Source organism: Nuphar pumila, chromosome 7 (assembly GCF_984573655.1).
Source record: "Nuphar pumila chromosome 7, dmNupPumi1.hap1.1, whole genome shotgun sequence".
NCBI classification, from domain to species: domain Eukaryota; kingdom Viridiplantae; phylum Streptophyta; class Magnoliopsida; order Nymphaeales; family Nymphaeaceae; genus Nuphar; species Nuphar pumila.
Genome location: NC_143255.1, coordinates 99,077,783 through 99,097,969, shown reverse-complemented (window position 1 = coordinate 99,097,969; position 20,187 = coordinate 99,077,783). Strand labels below are relative to the sequence as shown.

The following is a 20,187-nucleotide window of genomic DNA, read 5'->3' as shown; positions in this document are numbered from 1 at the left end:
AGAAAATGTCTCGAAGAAGTCAACTCCATATGTTGGAGTATACCCTTTAGCAACCAACCGAGCCTTTTACCTTTTGATTGAGCCATCCGAGTTATACTTAATGGTGTAGACCCACTTACATCTAACGATATCTGCATCAGTGGGAGGAACAACCAAATCCCATGTGTCGCATGAGAGCAAGGCATCCATCTCAACCTGTATCGCTTGCTTCCACTTAGGATCTTATAACGCTTGATGATGATTAAGTGGGACAGAAGTGGCAGATAAAGCAGAGATAAAATTCTTCAAGTGAACCCCAAGTCGTGCCTCAGTAACAAACTTGGAGATAGGATGTAATGTGCATTGTCTTTTACCTTTCCTGAGAGCGATAGGTCTGTCATCATCAACATTAGACATCTCAATATTTTCAAGAGAACTTACTTCTGAAGAAGGCAGTGGTGTAGGTGCTGATTCAGGTGGTGATCTGCGAGTGTATACCAGAGGAGGATCATGATACCGAGCAAATGTGGGGGACTGAGAATGAGAGATAGTCTTAGAAAATGACTCCAAGGGAAAAGGAGGAATGGGAAGAGGTAGGGCATCACCCTATTCAACATGTAGTCTGGATGCAGTGGTAGAAAAATAAGGAACAAAATCAAAGAAAGATACATCCGCACTAACATACTCTCGACGGGAGATGGGATCATAACACCGGTAGCCTTTTTGATTTTTTGGATATCCAAGGAAGACACACTTCATGGCTTGGGCAGATAATTTATCACGGTTAGGTCCAAGTTTATGAACAAAGGAAACACATCCAAATACTTTGGGAGAGATCGGGAATTGTGGAGCATTAGGATAGAGAATTTGAAAAGGGATTTGTTCTTCCAAAGATGAAGCCGACATACGATTAATGAGATAACAAGCAGTGAGAATAGCATCCCCCAGTACGAGGGTGACATATTTGATTGCAACATAAGAGTGCGAGCTACATCTAGAAGATGCCTATGTTTTCTCTCAACAACGCCATTTTGCTGAGATGTATGGGCACAAGTAGTTTGAGGACGGATGCCACGATTTCGATAAAATTGTAACAATTCATTGGACTTGAACTCGAGAGCATTATCAATGCGGATAATCTTGACAAGAGAACGAAACTGAGTCTTTATTTCAATGACAAAAGACATAAGAATGGAGGCAACCTCCGACCTTTTTTTTATTAAGAAAACCCATGACAATCTGGAAAAATCATCAACAATAACTAAGTAATAACGACACTGAGATCGACTAGGTCCCCATACATCAACATGCAAAATCTCAAACATTGCTTGACTCGATGGACTCTGACGAGAAACAAAGGAACTTCTGTGATGTTTGCCCAATTGACAGGCGTCACACTGAAATGAATCAGACGGAGAAATCTGAGGAATAAGTCTACGAAGCTTTGGCAAAGGAACATGACCAAGACGGAGATGCCACTGATAGGTACTGGAAGATGGCTCAGACACAGAATTCATGCATCCAACCGGCTGATGTAGATAATAGACACCACCCTCCTCATGGCCTCCACCAATCCTCTTCTTCATCAGTAAGTCCTGAAAAATACAACACACAAGATCAAATATCACCCTACAGTTATTCTCTTTAGCAATACGACTAACAGATAGTAAGCTCTGAGAAAATGAATGAGCATGAAGGACATTAGTCAATTGAAGTGTGGGGGATATAGGAATGTTTCCCTGGCCTACAACAGGAGAAGATCTCCCATCAACAAGTATAACATTGCGAGGTTCAACAATAGGATGTAGCTTAGAAAAAATATGGAAAGTCCCACACAAGTGTCTAGAGGCACCCGAATCAATAATCCATCTACTACCTTGATAACTCAGGTTATCACCTGTAGAGCATGCCACATCAACAACATGCATAGGAGCACTCGAACTAGGAAGCCAGTGAGACACCAATTCATCATACTCTGAACGATTGAGAATAACCGAATCGCTGAAGGAGGTAGTGGGGTTCTCTGCCTCGAGTTTAACAACTTGAGCCTTGGACACATTTGGTTTAGGTGATGGGATAGGAGGTCGACCAGTCTTATCCCAACACCTATCTTCAAGATGTCTAAGTTTACCACAATATGTACATTGAAGCCTTCATCTTCCTCCAGTACTGCGGCAACGACCTCTTCCTCGAAAATTCAAGAAAGTACCTCTTCCACGACTTGAGGTGATTGCTAGGGCTGATGCCTGTGATTCAGATTGAGTTTGAGGAAGAGTGATGGCAAGCCTACTCAGACGATTATAGGCTTCTGCAAGAGTAGGAACATCAGAACTAGTTAGCATTTGGACTTTGGCAATTGAGAATTCCGATGAAAACCCTGTAAGAAATCGGGCAACCATAGTCTGCTCCTGATGGGTCTTTTGTTTGGTGCAACATAAGGGTCTGTGTGTATTTAGCCTCTCAAAAGCAAATTTAACAGAGGCATAGTATTGGGCTAAAGTTTGATCTCCTTACTGCAACTGATAAATCTCCTGCTCAACTTGTAGAATACGACTCACATTAGTTTCATGAGAATATGTATCACGGAGATTGTCCCACATTTGTTTAGCTGAGGTATAATAAATCAGTGTACACTATTCATTATCCATGACATCACGATGTCATTGTCTTCGTCTCAGGTGACATATTTTCCTATTCTTTCAGTGGGTTCCAATTCCAACAAGACGTGCTTTTTCCGATGACCCAAAATCGACATCATGAAGGTGCGAGACCACCTTGTATAATTAGAATCATCTAGCTTAACTGAAGATCCATATGAAAATGGATTTGCAAAGGCCTTATATTCACCAATGGCCTCTCCTTTTTGGTTATTATCTAAAGCACGTGACTCAGCCATAAAAAAAAATTCCTTCACCAGGGACAGCAATTTTTTTTTTAGCAACCCAACTATTTCTGTGCAACAAGAGTCTCCTGCATACTTTGTTTCCAGATCAGAATAGTAATCAGATCACTACCACGACCACAAAATATTAAACAATGACTATCGACTTCAAGATTAGAACAACTACCATTTAATCTTCCACAACAATGATCTGATCGCAGGCATTCAACAACGTTGATCACTATTTTTAGATCTGATCGCCGACTGCAATAGTTCAATTGCATCATTAAAAATATTTTAAGCCCAAGACGATATCAATCCGATCTAACCGTGATCTATTTTTTTTTCCGATCCAGTCGATGTCTTCAGATCTGATATCTTCTCCTTATGCTTCACGATGATCAGACACGATCTACAATCAGTAGCAGCTTCTCCACGATCAGCAACTGCAACGTCTTCAAGATCCACGAGCAGTTCACGATCCACACATCCGATCCTTCTTCACGATCTACGATCAACAACAACAGCGCCTTCAAGCCACAAGCAGTTCACGATTTCAGCAGCTTCTCCACGATCAGCAACTGCAGTGTCTTCAGGATCTACGAGCAGTTCACGATCCAACATCCGATCCTCCACGATTTGTGATCAGCAACAATATCACCGTGATCATCAGCAACAACGTCATCCCATAAGGGAGACCCACTCTGATACCATGTTACAACTAACCACCTTTAATCTATTTTAGAGAGAGAGAGAGAGAGAGAGTTCGATTAATCATTAACCCTAATCACCTATTTAAATAGGTGATTAGGTTGAACGTGATTACAACTAGGCATACATAATTATGTTAAATTACGTATGACCACTCCCAGATTTATGAATATTACTTTTAACACATATTATGATTGATTATCACTTTACAATGAAGGCTTATGAAGATGATGTTATTTCATTAGAGCATTGTGAGCTCAAAGGAGCAAGTTGCAACTATGTTGACCAAAAGTTTGGCTCCTACTTACTTTCAACAATTTCTTTCCAAACTTGGGATGATTCCATTAGCATCATCTCAAGTTTGAAGGGGAGCGTTGAGAAGTATAATATGGCCATATCATATTTGTTATTGTATACTTTGTGCTACCTTCTTATGTTCTTGTACATAATATTGTTTACGAGGGGTATTCTTGTATTTTAGTTGGCATGTAGAGTTTTTGTCTTGTAGTATAACCATGAGGGGCGTCCCCGTTTAAGATGTATCTTTTTAAGTTTTGCTAGCTAATGAAGTTTTGAGGGTTCTCTCATATTCTTCTCTTCTTTCATAGTAGTTGCCCTATCTTCTTGAACTTGTATAAAATCAATGGCTCATAATCTTCATAAATATTCAAGCATCCAAAAATCATATTTTTCATCGAAAATACACGATCCAACTGTTGATTCCTAGCAAATTCACCATGCCGTACACATTTACATGGTTGAATTTGCAAAAAAAGTGTTGGTGCTGGCCAATTCATACAGTACTCATATTCTAGTGACTCTCTCTCTCTTTTTATATATATATATATATATATATATATATATATATATATATATATATATAAATTGGTAGCTGCTCACTCGTTAGGTGCCCAAATGGAGGTCACTCACTTTGAGCATCCATCACGTGGCATGATGGACGCTCAGCATCATTTTGCAAAAAAAAAAACTTTTAGTGGTGCTAAAATAGTGCCACTAAAAGTCTTAGCAAACATTTGTAGACTTTTACTGGCACTAAAATTGCGCCAGTAAAAGTTTTTTTGCACAAAAAAGGACGCTGAGCATCCATCACGCCGTGCGATGGATGCTCAACATGAGTGACCTCCGTTTGAACACCTAGCGAGTGAGCAGCTACACATCTCTCTCTCTCTCTCTCTCTCTCTCTCTCTCTATATATATATATATATATATATATATATATATATATATATATATATATATATTAGCCGGCCTGTGGATGGACTGGTCAGTGCATCCAAAATATGTGTCTGGCCAGCTTATTGCTAAGCCCTACTCGGCTGGTCTTGTGTGCAGCCCTAAATCTGGAGACTCGTGACTTGGTAGAAGTTTGAGGAGGGTCATGGGTTTGACTGAAATAAAAAATTGGGTAGCTATGGATATAATTGTTGCTTAATTTGCACAGCAATTGGCTACGAATATGTGCGTCTCTTGCTATGGATTCCTTCCACATCTGTACAGTTCTCATCATAGCTGGATTTCACTATCATGTGTCACTTCCAAGAATGCTTTTAACATCAAAGGATCTAATAATAGGAATTTATTGGATAGGTTACATTAAAGTTTCTTTTCAGAACTTTTCAGACTATGTATGGAGTGTGACGTAGCTCAGACTATAAATGTTTAGCCATTGGATTATGTAAAATGAAAAATGTTAGAGCTTTAAGGAAAATCACTTAAACATGTTTGTTTTTTACAAGCATGCAATTATATAAACCATGCCCATTCCTATTACATACTATTATATGCTCAAGCATGGAAGCAAAATATGAACATATGGCTGCAGTAACAGCATATGGATTTATAGTTTTTTGCTTCACATCATTCATATATCATATAATCGATATTACCTGTTGGAAAAAATTGCAGTGCTATTAGTTCTCTCTTAATCTAGCCATGCTTGAGAAATGCAACTCTATGTTAACCCAGCATCTCATTTATTAGAAAATAGAATATCATGATTGAACCACAGTTTATTGATATGAATGAATGTATTATCTTCATGAGTCATATCTTCCAAAGTCCTCTTTAAAATGACATTTGTATGTCAAGTTGAAACTACCCACAGAATTAACCCATGGACAATTTGGTGCAAAGTTGTTAATGTGAAAGTGGAGATTTGTGAACTACATGTTTAACAACTTTTTGTTGTGTCATATTATTTAACTGCTCGTCATTCTTCTGATCGGTTGGGATTATTATCATATTACCCTTTAAAAGTTAATTTTGATAGAAGTTATGGAGTTATGCTTAGGATTATTTTCCCTAGACACCTTAATTGTCAACTCTTGTTATTTCCTTCCTTCTCTCTCTCTCTCTCTCTTAACAAGGATTAATGAACATTTCTGTGGTGTCTTGTGAAGACATTGAACTGTTGAAAGTTTAGAAATGCCTATACATGATAACGTTTTGTGGTTGCAGGCCATCAACATTTGCTCAGGCTGCAAAACTTAGAAGGACTGCAGCAGCGAAGGAAAAGGAACTTGCACAGTGTATGTCTAACTTGTCAGTTGTCACTATTCATGGATAAATTAATTTCATCATTCCTCTTGTGATTATATGTTCTATTTCCTTAAAGTTCTTAGTTCATTTTGCAGTTTATAATTTAAATTTGAATATTGATTTGTTTATGGCAGTCCAGGAATCACATGCAAAGGAGAAAAGATGGTCACCAGATTTTTATTTGGGGCATATGAAAATTGTGAAAGTATGAATATATGCTGTTATTTTCTGTTATAATGCCTTTCCCTAAGTAAATATCCAATTCTCATGGTTTATTTCCATGTAGAGTATAACATATCTTGGACTGGCTTGGTGGTTCTGGAGCACTCCTGTTGCAGTCATTCCTGGTCAACTTTTTCAACCTTTTGGTAATTCTTTTTGAGATCTGAAGCTAATTGTTTGGATGATGCACTATCTCTTCTTAACGGTTGAATGTTTACGATAACCAGTTAGCTTTATTTTATTTAGTTTTTGTATGATTTATTGCATGTGAAAGGAATTGCTTGATGCATAAAACTGCAGCAGGGCATTGAACCTACGTTATGGTTCCATTGAGATTTTTGATCCTTAAAGAGTTACACTATTTTAGAGCTTCAACCTAGATTTGCCTGTTTTAGACTTGTACTTACTAACTTGCATGACTTCTAATGTTGCCCCTCAGCTTGAATGGTGATATTGGGATATATTGTTAATGCTTTCTGTGACCATATTGTTGGCTGCCTTGTGTATGTGGACATAACCCAAATCCACACTATTTGACAGAACGGAAATTCACTTCTTCGTGTTTATATCTAATGCAAAGGACAGTTATTATAGTGCTAGTGTTTGATGTCCTTGAGGTGATTTGCTGGCAAACTTGTTTAACAGTTATATAAGCAACATATGCCATTAGTTTAGCGCTTGGATTGGAAATCAGATTCTTGTTCCTTCTTCATAAGGGCGTTTTGCTTCACATAATCCTGCCATGGATTTACTATATTCCACCAACTGAATTATCCATGGTGATGTGACTAATTCATGATGTATGCAATGCAATGCAAAGACATGAGGTCAACATCTTATGCTCAATATTATCTAGATGATTTGGAATTCCTTTAAGTTGCTTTGGTAATGACCTTGAAATAGTACCCTTTAGTTTGAGTTAAAAAATAAATGAGAATCTACTTTGTAATGATACATAAAAATAATGACTTATAAGAAAGATGAAAGGCAATACAAATGACACAAGTATTAATAGAAATTCCCTTGGGCCGTTTCCCAAAAAAGATGGTATCAACAAAAATTACAAGTGATCTGTGTTCATTACAACTAAATGATTGTGTTCACAACTAGATTCATTACAAGTGAATACTGAAATCACAATAGCTAGCTTTTGAAGATGCAAAAAACTTCTAAATGATTTCTTGGATTCTTGATTCTGGTTCCGTACTATCTGAATGTTATATTAACTCCAATTATTCCTATGTTTTAATCGCCGATGAGACCTCTTTAAAAGTCAAAAGTTTTGGTACTTTGAAAAACTCTTTTAAAAATAATCAAAATTTTTATGTACCAAACATTAGAGCAGTACCAAAATTGAATTTAAATCTCCTATCGGTTTCACAAATTGTCGTTCATGGATGTAAGATCTCTTTTTCATCTAGTGGTTTCTTGGTGCAGGATCTTTGGTCTGAGAAGCCGATTGGGCGAGTTCATAGAAGAGGGGATCTTTACTACATGGACAATTTAAAATTATCTAATCAAGTTTTTTGTAATTTTGTTAAAAAGAAAGATATAAAAAATTGACATAGGAGATTAGGACATCGAAGCATGTCAAAATTTTATTTGTTTCCTTTTCTTGAAAATTGTAATGGAAAAGACTTGATTTGTGAATATTGCATTCTTGAAAAAATGAAATTACCTTTTGGACAGAGTCATTTTGTCTCTAAAAAACCATTTGAGTTAATATATTCGTATGTATGGGGACTGGCACCGATTATGTCTAAAGGAGGAGTGTCATATTTGTGGATAATTATAGTAGACATAGTGACACATGAATTTACTTTCTTAGACTCAAAGCCGAAGTATTTGATTGTTTTAAAAAAAAATTTAGTTATGCCAAAAATCAATTTAAAGCTACTATTAAAATTCTTAGATCCGATTTTGAAGGAGAATTCTTATCAAATGATTTCAAAGATTATCTTGACCATCATGAAATTATTCACCAAAAATCTTTTTTATATACCCCACAACATAATGGTTTAGCCGAAAGAAAACATCGACACGTTATCGAAACAACTAGAACTTTTCTTATATTAAAAAATGTTTCAATTTTTTTTGGGCTGAAGCCGCCCTTACGGAGGTCTATTTAATTAATAAAATGCCTTCAACTATTCTCAAAAATATTTCTCTTATAGAAAATTTGTTTAAAATTCTTCCTGATTATAAAAGATTGAGAATCTTTGGTTGAAAATGTTGTCGTTACTAACAAAAATGATAAGTTTTCTGCCAAAGCCAACAAGGTTCAGTTTTTTTGCCAAGCCAACAAGAATCAACCCTCTAGGGGTATTGTGATAATTTTATAGTTATAATAGGCTCTGCCCATTAGGGCAGAATGATAATTTTGTACATGTAATAGGCTCTGCCCTTTAGGGGCAGAACTGACCTCTTTTTTATTTATTTTTTATTCTGTCTTTTACACTTTTGTAAAGAGTAGTTTTGTCTTTTGGTGAATATAGTTGTTGGGAATCTCCAACAACAATATTAAGTTTTGTCTTTTAGTGAATATAGCTGTTGGGAATCTCCAACAGCTATATTTATATCTGTTTGGGCCTTTCTCAACAGCTATATGGGTCCTCTTGGACCTCTGGTTTGTATATAAACAGGGACATCTTGTCTCATTAGAGGTAATGCATTTTCCTAATACATATTTGATAAATAAAGATTATTTTTTAAAGATTGTGTTGTCTTGGCTTTGTGAATTTCCCTTTGTGTGTTGTTCTTGTCATAGTTGGCAAACCCGGCGAGTCGACTCGGGAATCACCCGAGTTGACTTGGATCGGACCCCAATCGGGTCACGATTCAGGATTGCAGATCCAACCCATTAAATATATTTTGTTATCATGTATTTTATTATTTTAATGCATAATTCTTATATAAAGAATTTAATATTGTTTAATGAAAACAATTAATACAACAACAACAACTACACCTTCATCCCAAAACAATTGGGGTCAGCGATATGAACCAAAAAAGAAAATCATTCTGGGTCTTCCATATGAATCCTTCTCCTCCAATCATTTTTATCCAATGCCATGTCCTCAGTGAGGTTCAAAGCATTCATTTCCTTTCCTATCATCTCCATCCAAGTCTTCTTAGGCCTACCCCGACCTCTTTTAACTAATATATTTTCCCATTTCTCCATCCTTCTAACTGGAGCATCATTAGGCCTTCGCCGAATATGTCCAAACCACCATAAACGGTTCTCTCTTATCTTATTTTCAATGGATGCAATACCTACCTTCTTACGTATCTCCTCATTTTGAATAGTATCTTTTATTGTATTTCCACACATCCATCTAAGCATATGCATCTCAGCTACACTCATTTTTTGAATATGATGTTTCTTGGCAGCCCAACATTCCGTACCATATAGTAAAGCGGGCCTAATTGTCGTCCTATAAAACTTTCCCTTCAACCGCAATGGCATTCTACGATCGCACAACACTCCAGTTGCACTTTTCCATTTCATCCACCCAACCTTTATCCTATGATTTACATCTCCATCAATTTCTCCATACTTTTGAATGATAGATCCCAAATATTTGAAACAATCATCCACCGATATTTCTTGCTCACCAAGCTTCACTACACTCCCATCACTACTTCGTTGCTTACTAAACCGACATTCCATATATTCTGTCTTACTCTTACTCAACTTAAAACCTCTTGCTTCCAATGTCTGTCTCCATAATTCTAACTTAGCATTAACCTCAGCTCTAGACTCATCAATCAAAACAATATCATCAGCAAACAACATACACCACGACACATTTTCTTGAATTGATCTCGTAAGCTTATCCATCACTATAGCAAATAGGAAATGGCTTAAAGCAGATCCTTGATGTAACCCAACCGTTATAGGAAAATTGGTTGTCACCCCTCCACAAGTGCGGACATTGGTTACTACTCCTTCGTACATATCTTTAATTATACCAATGTACTTGAGAGAAACACCTTTCTTTATCATTGTCCACTAGTGAACATCCCTAGGTACTCTATCGTATGCCTTCTTCAAATCAATAAAAACCATATGCAAATCTTTGTTCCTCTCTCTATATCTCTCAATAAGTTGTCTAAGAAGATGCATAGCTTCCATAGTTGATCTTCCTGGCATAAAACCAAATTGATTCTCTGATATCATGACAACCTTCCTCAACCTATACTCAATCACCCTCTCCCAAAGTTTCATAGTATGACTCATGAGTTTTATACCACGATAGTTTGTGCAATCTTGTATATCACCCTTATTCTTATATAGAGGCACCAAAGTACTCTTCCTCCACTCATTAGGCATCTTATTTGTCCGCCAAATCTTGTTAAAAGTATTTGTCAACCATTCTAAACCTTTCTCACCCAAGCATTTTCAAGCCTCGATAGGTATACCATATAGGCCAACTGCCCTTTTTTATTTCATTTTCTTCAAAGTCTCTGCAATTTCTTTCTTTTGAATCTTGCGCATGAAGTCACGATTTATCTCATGAAAAGGAATGGAGAAGTCTCCAAGATCTTGAGCATGACTATCATTAAATAGCTTATCAAAATAATCTTTCCATCTCTCCTTAATCTCCTCATCTTTGACTAGAACCCTTTGCATTTCATCTTTGATACATCTAACCATACCCAAATCCCTCGATTTCCTATCTCTCATCTTTGCAAGCCTATAAATATCCTTCTCGCCTTCTTTGGTATCCAACTTGTCATAAACCTCCTTATATACCTTAGCCCTCGCGTTTCGAACTACTTTTTTAGCTTCCTTCTTTGCTATCATATACTTCTCCAAATTCTCATTATCACGACTCTTACTTAGATTTCTTTAACACTCTCTTTTAACCTTAATAGCTAATTTGACATCCTCGTTCCACCATGATGTATCCTTACCTAGCGGTGCACCGCCTTTAGACTTACCCAATACCTCCTTAGCCATCTTTCTCATGTCACCCGCTATCTTATTCCACATTGATTCTGAATCCTCCTCGAGACACCAATCAACTTCCTTAACTACCTGCTCTACAAACATTCCTTGTTTAGCTCATTTCAATGCCCACCACTTAATTCTAGGATCTATCTTATGTCTATCCCTTTTGCGGCATTTTCTAATTCTAAGATCTAAAATTAAGACTCTATGTTGTGTAGCTACACTTTCTCTCGGTATAACCTTACAATCGATGCAACAACCCCTATCTCTCTTTCTAAGTAGGAAAAAATCTATCTGACTCGTATTAACCCCACTTTTAAATGTTACGAGTTGAGACTCCCTTTTCCTAAACCAAGTGTTTGCTAAGATCATATCATAGGACAAACCAAAATCTAAAATCCTTTCTCCACTCTCGTTTCTTTCTCACATACCATAGCCTCCATGGATACTCTCAAATCCATCCTTACTAATGCCTACATGTCCATTAAGGTCACCGTCGATGAAAAGCTTTTCTCCATAAGATATCCCTTGTACTACTCCATCTAAATCTTCCCAAAATTGACGCTTAATAGAATCATTTAAACCTACTTGAGGTAAACACTAATAATATTAATAATATCCGTACCTAATACTAATTTAATAAGTAAAATCCTATCACCCTTCCTACGGACCTCAACTACATTATCTATAAACTCGCGACTAATAACAATCCCTACTCCATTCCTATTCCTATTTATTCCTGTATACCAAATCTTATATGTAATAACCTTAATTTTTAGGTTTTTATTTAAATATATTATGATATATATTTCTTAACAATGTGATTTGGGCCCGGGATCCAAGTCGCAGATCCGGGGTCCATAAAGGGGTCTTTATATATGTATTTATCTCATAAAACATATATGTAATTACATAAGTGCAAAAATTTTCAATTTGGCGAATTATTTAAGAGATAACTACGTATATAATGTATGTATGGGCGTGGGATCCACATTTCGGATCCAATACCAGATAGGATCCATTTGGATATAGGTAAAATACCCTATATATTCGTATACCTGATTAAAAATATATAAAAATATATATTATATGAGAATTTTTAGGGGATCCACGATTGGATCCATTTGGATCCAATCCATGGATGACCTAGTGGAAGGCAAGGGTCCGGTCAGGTTTGGATCCCGAGCCGCAGGTCGCAGACCCGGACCCGGCCCTCTCGTTAAAGAAAAAAAAATTTAAGTTTAAAAGGTAAGAAGCTCTTGGACCCGGGTCGAACCCGACCCGGATCCATAACCCGATAGGGTTTTTTTAAAACCCTACATCGGGCTGCTCTTGTTTTAAAAGGAGGAAGGAGCAAGAATCGTGCCTAGGGCACGATTCCTGCCATTTCCAGAAAGGAAGGGGGGGCTCGGCTGGCGTAACCGAACCCCGCGCCTCTCGGAAGAGGGGGGTTTCGGCAATATAAAGGGAGGTGGAAGAGGGGGTCTCACCCTCTTCCCTCATCTTTCTCATTTCTCCCTTCCCTCGTCTCTCTCTCTCTCTCTCGTGGGGGCGTGCATCGGAGTGGTGGAGGTCGCCGACGAGCTTTGGCCACCCACAACCACCGAGGGCCGCGGCAATAAATAGCCACACTCCCTGTCACGGTAGCAGGGAAGGGGCGACTCCAGCTAGCTCGTTGTTGCCGCCACGGCAGCCTTCGATTTGCCGGAAAGACCGTCGGAGAAATCTTCAACAAGGTACGGGTTTTTCTTTTGGCTCGAATGGGAAAAAGAACCTAAATACGATTTAGGTATTGTTTTTAAGGAATCCATAAAAATCTGAATTTCTTTTATGCTTGACCTATGAGGAATCAATAGATTTATGGTGGTTTATGGGTATAGTACATTGAATCTGTTGATTTAGGGAAAAACGTGTGTAAGATGGGAATTGTGCCTTCATTAGTCTTAAGTTTAAAAGATAAACATGTCGACCTTTTATGCATGTAGATAGAGAACAAAATTTCTGTGCACATTTTTGTTATTTTGAAACACACATTCTGTTCTGGCCTATGTTCATAGCACACGTAGATGCATAAGAGCCTTATGTATGCATAGATATGATTTACCATAAGTGAATATACCGGTATAAATCTGGTCTTGTACAACACACCTGGAACAGACCATGTACGAGATACATGGGTCCGTTTGGAATATATATATATATATACATATATATATATATATATGTGTGTGTGTGTGTGTGTGTGTACTCATACATATATCATAATCCATTAGTATGAATTGGACCCATTCATTACCAGTTTTGGTGATGTCTCACAGTCCGGTGAGTGGAAAGAATCTACACATATTTACACCCTATTGTCATGAGAAGTTTATCAATGAAAAATTCAGAGTTAGTATGTTTAATCTGGCAGCATCTACCGATTCTTCATGTGATCGTGAAACCCATTTCTGTAAGATGTATGTAGATGGACTGGTGTGAATTCTGTTTAAGTAAATATACGTGACTGATACTATTACATGTATAAAATCAGGTAACCCTTTCAAAAAAAAAAAATATGCTTTCTGCTGAATTACAACTATGAACTGCATGTGCATCTGATGATTCTGATCAGTTGGTTGGTCTGGTGTTATAGCTGCAGATTTGCATCTTGAGGTCTTTTTATTTCTTTTAGCTGTCTGTAGAATTATTAGTTCAAAAGATTTTCTAAGCTACAACATCATATAATGTTGGGTTCAGCCAACATCATAGTAATATTGTTGAGCGTTTATTATCTATTGGCAGTTAAGCTGCAGATTGTTATAAATCATGTCATGCAGTTAGTCTGATTGGTACTCGTGCAAACTTAGATACTATTCATTATTTAGTTGGATTGACTTTTTCACGGACCATTATGCTGGGTTGACCACATGTCTCTGGATAATGAAATTGGGTTTAACCCTAGTCGGCAAAGCTTGAATAGCCAATTTCAAGAAAAACCTTATATAAACTAGATGTTATTTTAAATCCACAATTTGACTCATAGAGTGTGCATTTAGCTAAGTAGGTAACATGTTTGTCATGTACATGTGTGGTTATGAGTTCAAATCCTGCCTTATATAGAATTAAGTTTTTATGTATGTTCCATATGCCTATTGGTTATGTTATGCTTATTCAGGGTGATGTTTCCTTAGGTGCTTAAACTTGATAAATAATCCTTGTTCGAAATTATTGTTGTGAGTGTACTTGTGCATATACACATATGGAATTTAGATCAAAACTGCATGGTTGTTCGTATGTTTTAATTGGATTGATTCATGAATGAACTATTGCATTTGACATGAGTACGTGCATGTCATGAAAACATGCATTTAATGTGGGGGTGTGAATTTATGCTTATGCTTATGAAATTATTGATTCATGCACAACTTGCATACATGAATGCGCATTGGAAAGCATGTGAAAAGGATGCATAGTGGCATGTGATTGAGGATTTATGCTTATGAATATTGTGATGATCAAATTGGATCATCAGGGGCTGGGTGAGCCTCGAGAACCAGTTGTTCTCTATTTTAGTTATTTTTGGTGCATTGCAACAAATCAAATGTGATATTATTTTACTGCACTGTTCTATATTGTCACGGCGAAATGCTTGGGAGAGAAAGGTTTAGAATGGTTGACAAATCTTTTTAACTTGATTTGGCGAACAAATAAGATGCCTAATGAGTGGAGGAAGAGTACTTTGGTGCCTTTATATAAGAATAAGGGCGATATACAAGATTGCACAAACTATCGTGGTATAAAACTCATGAGTCATACTATGAAACTTTGGGAGAGGTTGATTGAGTCTAGGTTGAGGAAGGTTGTCATGATATCGGAGAATCAATTTGGTTTTATGCCTGGAAGATCAACTATGGAAGCTATACATCTTCTTAGACAACTTATTGAAAGATATAGAGAGATGAACAAAGATTTGCATATGGTTTTTATTGATTTAGAGAAGGCATACGATAGAGTACCTAGGGACGTTCTCTGGTGGACAATGATGAAGAAATGTGTTTCTCTCAAGTACATTAGTATAATTAAAGATATGTATGAAGGAGTAGTAACCAATGTCCGCACTTGTGGAGGGGTGACAACCAATTTTCCGATAACGGTTGGGTTACATCAAGGATCTGCTTTAAGCCCTTTCCTATTTGCGATAGTGATGGATGAACTTACGAGATCAATTCAAGAAAATGTACCGTGGTGTATGTTGTTTGCTGATGATATTGTTTTGATTGATGAGTCTAGAGCTGGGGTTAATGCTAAGTTAGAATTATGGAGACAGACATTGGAAGCTAGAGGTTTTAAGTTGAGTAAGAGTAAGACTGAATATATGGAATGTCGGTTTAGTAAGCAACGAAGTAGTGATGGGAGTGTAGTGAAGCTTGGTGAGCAAGATATACCGGTGAATGATTATTTCAAATATTTGGGATCCATCATTCAAAAGTATGGAGAAATTGATGGAGATGTAAATCATAGGATAAAGGTTGGGTGGATGAAATGGAAAAGTGCTACTGGAGTGCTGTGCGATCGTAGAATGCCATTGCGGTTGAAGGGAAAGTTTTATAGGACGACTATTAGACCCGCTTTACTATATGGTACGGAATGTTGGGCTGCCAAGAGACATCATATTCAAAAAATGAGTGTAGCTGAGATGCGGATGCTTAGATGGATGTGTGGAAATACAATAAAAGATAAGATTCGGAACGAAGAGATACGTAAGAAGGTAGGTGTTGCACCCATTGAAAATAAGATGCGAGAGAATCGTTTACGGTGGTTTGGACATATTCGGCGAAGGCCTAATGATGCTCCAGTTAGAAGGTTGGAGAAATGGGAAAATATATTAGTTAAAAGAGGTCGGGGTAGGCCTAGGAAGACTTGGATGGAGATGATAGGAAAGGATATGAATGCTTTGAACCTCACCGAGGACATGGCGTTGGATAGAAATGATTGGAGGAAAAGGATTCATGTGGAAGACCCAAAATGAATTTCTTTTTGGTTCATATCGCTGACCCCAATTGTTTTGGGATGAAGGCGTAGTTGTTGTTGTTGTTGTTGTTGTTCTATGTTGTCACGGGTTGTGGTCCCGTGAAAAGCTTAGCATGCTGATGTGCAAGCTTATATTATTAATTCTGCATGTAAATTTGCAAATGTAAAAGGAAATGAATTAATAACCAGATAAAAGAAAATAAAGAACAGTGTAATTCACTTTCTCCTTGATGTCCCTGCGTTAGCATGGGAATCTTGGATATTGCGGTTTAGGGGAAACCGTGAGGATACAAAAACTCCGTGTGCGTTTTGTTGCCCCTGAACCCGATATTGAGGTTCTTCTCCTGGCCACGGTTTTAGGGAGAGTCCGCCACTTTACCCGGGAGTGGTGTGTTAGTCACAGCTGTGAGTTTGTTTTGGTATACCAAGAAAGTGGCGCCAGTGGATGCTGTTTTCCCTGGTGTCCCCGACTTTGGATGCTGTTTTCCAAGGTCCCGATGGATGGTGTTGTTTCCTGATATCGGTCGAGGGCTAAGTTTGGAACTCGGTAACAAAATACAAATTGTGTGTGAAGCTACCCCGGGAACCCTACTTAACCTCGAGGATTGTACCCGTTTGGTGTATCCGCGGGCCACTGTAATTAAAAAGAGGAACTTAAGGATGTGTGCATTTAATAGGACATGCATATGGAAAGAGGAAAACTTAAATGGAAGATAATAAATGGGTCATGCATTGCACACAAATCATGCATATTCCTGCTATGCATTAGTTCATGCATATTTACCTGTTCACTTAGTTGTTTATGTTGATCATTGTATGATGTTGATCTATTTTACATTTAATTGCCTTATTGATTAAGTTATGATCAATGTTGCATATTTCGTGTTCCCTCCTGTTAACTGTTTAATTATGCATGAATGGTTAATTGACTTAAGAATTGAGTATAATTGTATTCCTCAAAATATTACATGGATCTTATTTATGCTCTTTTTCTTATTTGATTCATTAGGGAAACCTGTACGCAGAATTCTTCGGATTTCTGACCCTCTTATTTTATTGGTTTTTCCCAGGCACAGGTGATCAGTGAAGTCGACTAGCTTCTGAGAGATACGAGGGTCACATTTGTTTCAGACGACTTCACTTACGGACAGAGTGGCTCTACTGTTATTTTCTTTTAGTTCTTCTGATTTCCTGCAGTTTGATATTTCATTTTTGACATGAAACATATTACTCTTATTGATTCATTAATAAAAGAATTCAGTGGATTGGTTATGATTGATAAATGTAAGTTGCTTTGTGGTGTGTGGTTATCCAACTGAAATTGGAACTGTAGGGACCCCAGGTCTCTGGGAAGTTTTCCGCGACTCTTTTAAAAAAAAAAAAAAAATATTCCGCATTTTTCAAAGGTAGGAGTTGGGGTCGTTACAGGTTTGGTATCAGAGCAACCACAAAGACTTACACTTTTATCATCTTTCTTGTGTTAAATTTCTAAATTTTGGTATATGAGCACTGTCCTGAAGCGTCGACAAGTGTAACTCGTCCTCCAGAGCAGTCTTCTTCACTGGTAAGGTTATTTAATACTTTTACTTTAAGTGTGTGAATTCTGTGTGATGGATTGCAATTATAATTTAATATTCTTTGTTGTGAAATAAATAAGTCTTGGTGTGATTTCATGAACAATTATTGTTCGTGATCAACCTTAAAGGGGTAGGATCAATAGGAGTCTAATTTGAAGAAAGGATGTACGTTGTAGATGTCGCATTATACCCGCAGAGGTGCTTCGTCCTCTACTGCTGCTCCCTCAGACTGGCAGGAGCAAAGGGATTTCATGATGGAAGCCATCCATACCCTGACAGAGACTATGACGGCTCAAGCTGCACAAACGACCCAAGCGGCGCAGGCTGCACAGGCGGCCGTGCAGGCAGCGACTCGTGACCCTCCGGTCAATATTGTTCCCAACGCAGGTGGCGTTTCGTTCGAGCGGTTTCTGAAGTTGGACCCGCCTTCCTTTTCAGGAAAGGCAGACCCGGAGGCTGCCGAGAGATGGGTCGAGGAGATTGAGAGGGTGTTTGACGTCTTACTTGTCCCTGAGGAGAGAAAGACACCCTTTGGCACGTACCGCTTAAAGGGCGATGCCATGAACTGGTGGGACACCCTGCGAAGGGTGAAATTTGCTGATTGGGATGAGATTCCTTGGGAGACGTTCAGGGAGGAGTTTCTGGACGCCTACTTTCCCCCTTACGCCGAGGAGCAGATGCAACAAAAGTTCCTCGATCTGACTCAGGGGACCATGAGTCTAGTGGAATACACTACTAAGTTCCGGAGTCTTGAGAAGTATAGCCCAAACCTCTTCAAGAATGAGAAGGCAAGGGCGGCTAGATTCGTGCGTGGACTGAAAGATGGGTTACGGACTCGTGTGCTCGGGGGTCGTCCCTCTACTCTGGCCGAGGCGATCGAGTCAGCCACCGTACTGACCGAGGACTGGGAAAGATCTAGGAATGTATCGCAAAAGGAAGGCACGAATGGAGGGAATGTTTCGGGCGAAAAGAGGAAAGACCCGCCGATGGGCGAAAAGACTCAGGTTGGCAAGAAGCAGCGAACCCAGGAAGGACGTCAGCAGGGTGCGCATCAGGGACAACCTCAGCAGAGGCAACAGCAGGGGAAAGCCCAATCAATGTGTCGTAGATGTAATGAAAGTCATCCTCAGGGTTTTTGTCCAATGTTCAAGGGAGTTTGCTACCGGTGCCAGCAGCCAGGGTACATTGCTCCCTACTGTCCCAACCCGCCAGCAGCTCAGGGAGGACAGCAGCAGCTACAACAACAACAACAGAGACCTCAGCAACAAGGCCAAAGAAAGACCAACGGGAGAGTTTATGCTGTTACAACCTCTACGCAGGAGGATGGGACTGTTTTGATCGAAGGTATCCTCTTGGTTATCGACCTTTAGGCCTATGATATATTTAATTTTGGTACTACTCACCGTTAGTATGTTCTAATTTCGCGGACGAAATTCTTTTAAGGGGGTAGGGATGTAATAACCTTAATTTTTAGGTTTTTATTTAAATATATTATGATATATATTTCTTAACAATGTGATTTGGGCCCGGGATCCAAGTCGCAGATCCGGGGTCCATAAAGGGGTCTTTATATATGTATTTATCTCATAAAACATATATGTAATTACATAAGTGCAAAAATTTTCAATTTGGCGAATTATTTAAGAGATAACTACGTATATAATGTATGTATGGGCGTGGGATCCACATTTCGGATCCAATACCAGATAGGATCCATTTGGATATAGGTAAAATACCCTATATATTCGTATACCTGATTAAAAATATATAAAAATATATATTATATGAGAATTTTTAGGGGATCCACGATTGGATCCATTTGGATCCAATCCATGGATGACCTAGTGGAAGGCAAGGGTCCGGTCAGGTTTGGATCCCGAGCCGCAGGTCGCAGACCCGGACCCGGCCCTCTCGTTAAAGAAAAAAAAATTTAAGTTTAAAAGGTAAGAAGCTCTTGGACCCGGGTCGAACCCGACCCGGATCCATAACCCGATAGGGTTTTTTTAAAACCCTACATCGGGCTGCTCTTGTTTTAAAAGGAGGAAGGAGCAAGAATCGTGCCTAGGGCACGATTCCTGCCATTTCCAGAAAGGAAGGGGGGGCTCGGCTGGCGTAACCGAACCCCGCGCCTCTCGGAAGAGGGGGGTTTCGGCAATATAAAGGGAGGTGGAAGAGGGGGTCTCACCCTCTTCCCTCATCTTTCTCGTTTCTCCCTTCCCTCGTCTCTCTCTCTCTCTCTCTCTCGTGGGGGCGTGCATCGGAGTGGTGGAGGTCGCCGGCGAGCTTTGGCC

At 38.6% G+C, this 20,187-nt stretch overlaps 1 protein-coding gene across 1 annotated transcript in view; it reads left to right on the top strand.

Annotated features, from left to right (window-relative positions):
* LOC149832604 (protein GET1-like) overlaps nucleotides 1-20,187 on the top strand; it is a 63,727-nt gene that overhangs the window by 23,431 nt on the left and 20,109 nt on the right. The window contains exons 3-5 of the mRNA XM_090014603.1: nucleotides 6,050-6,120; nucleotides 6,265-6,335; nucleotides 6,417-6,498. Coding sequence (XP_089870729.1) covers nucleotides 6,050-6,120; nucleotides 6,265-6,335; nucleotides 6,417-6,498 — 224 coding nt within the window. The remainder of the gene's footprint in view (nucleotides 1-6,049; nucleotides 6,121-6,264; nucleotides 6,336-6,416; nucleotides 6,499-20,187) is intronic.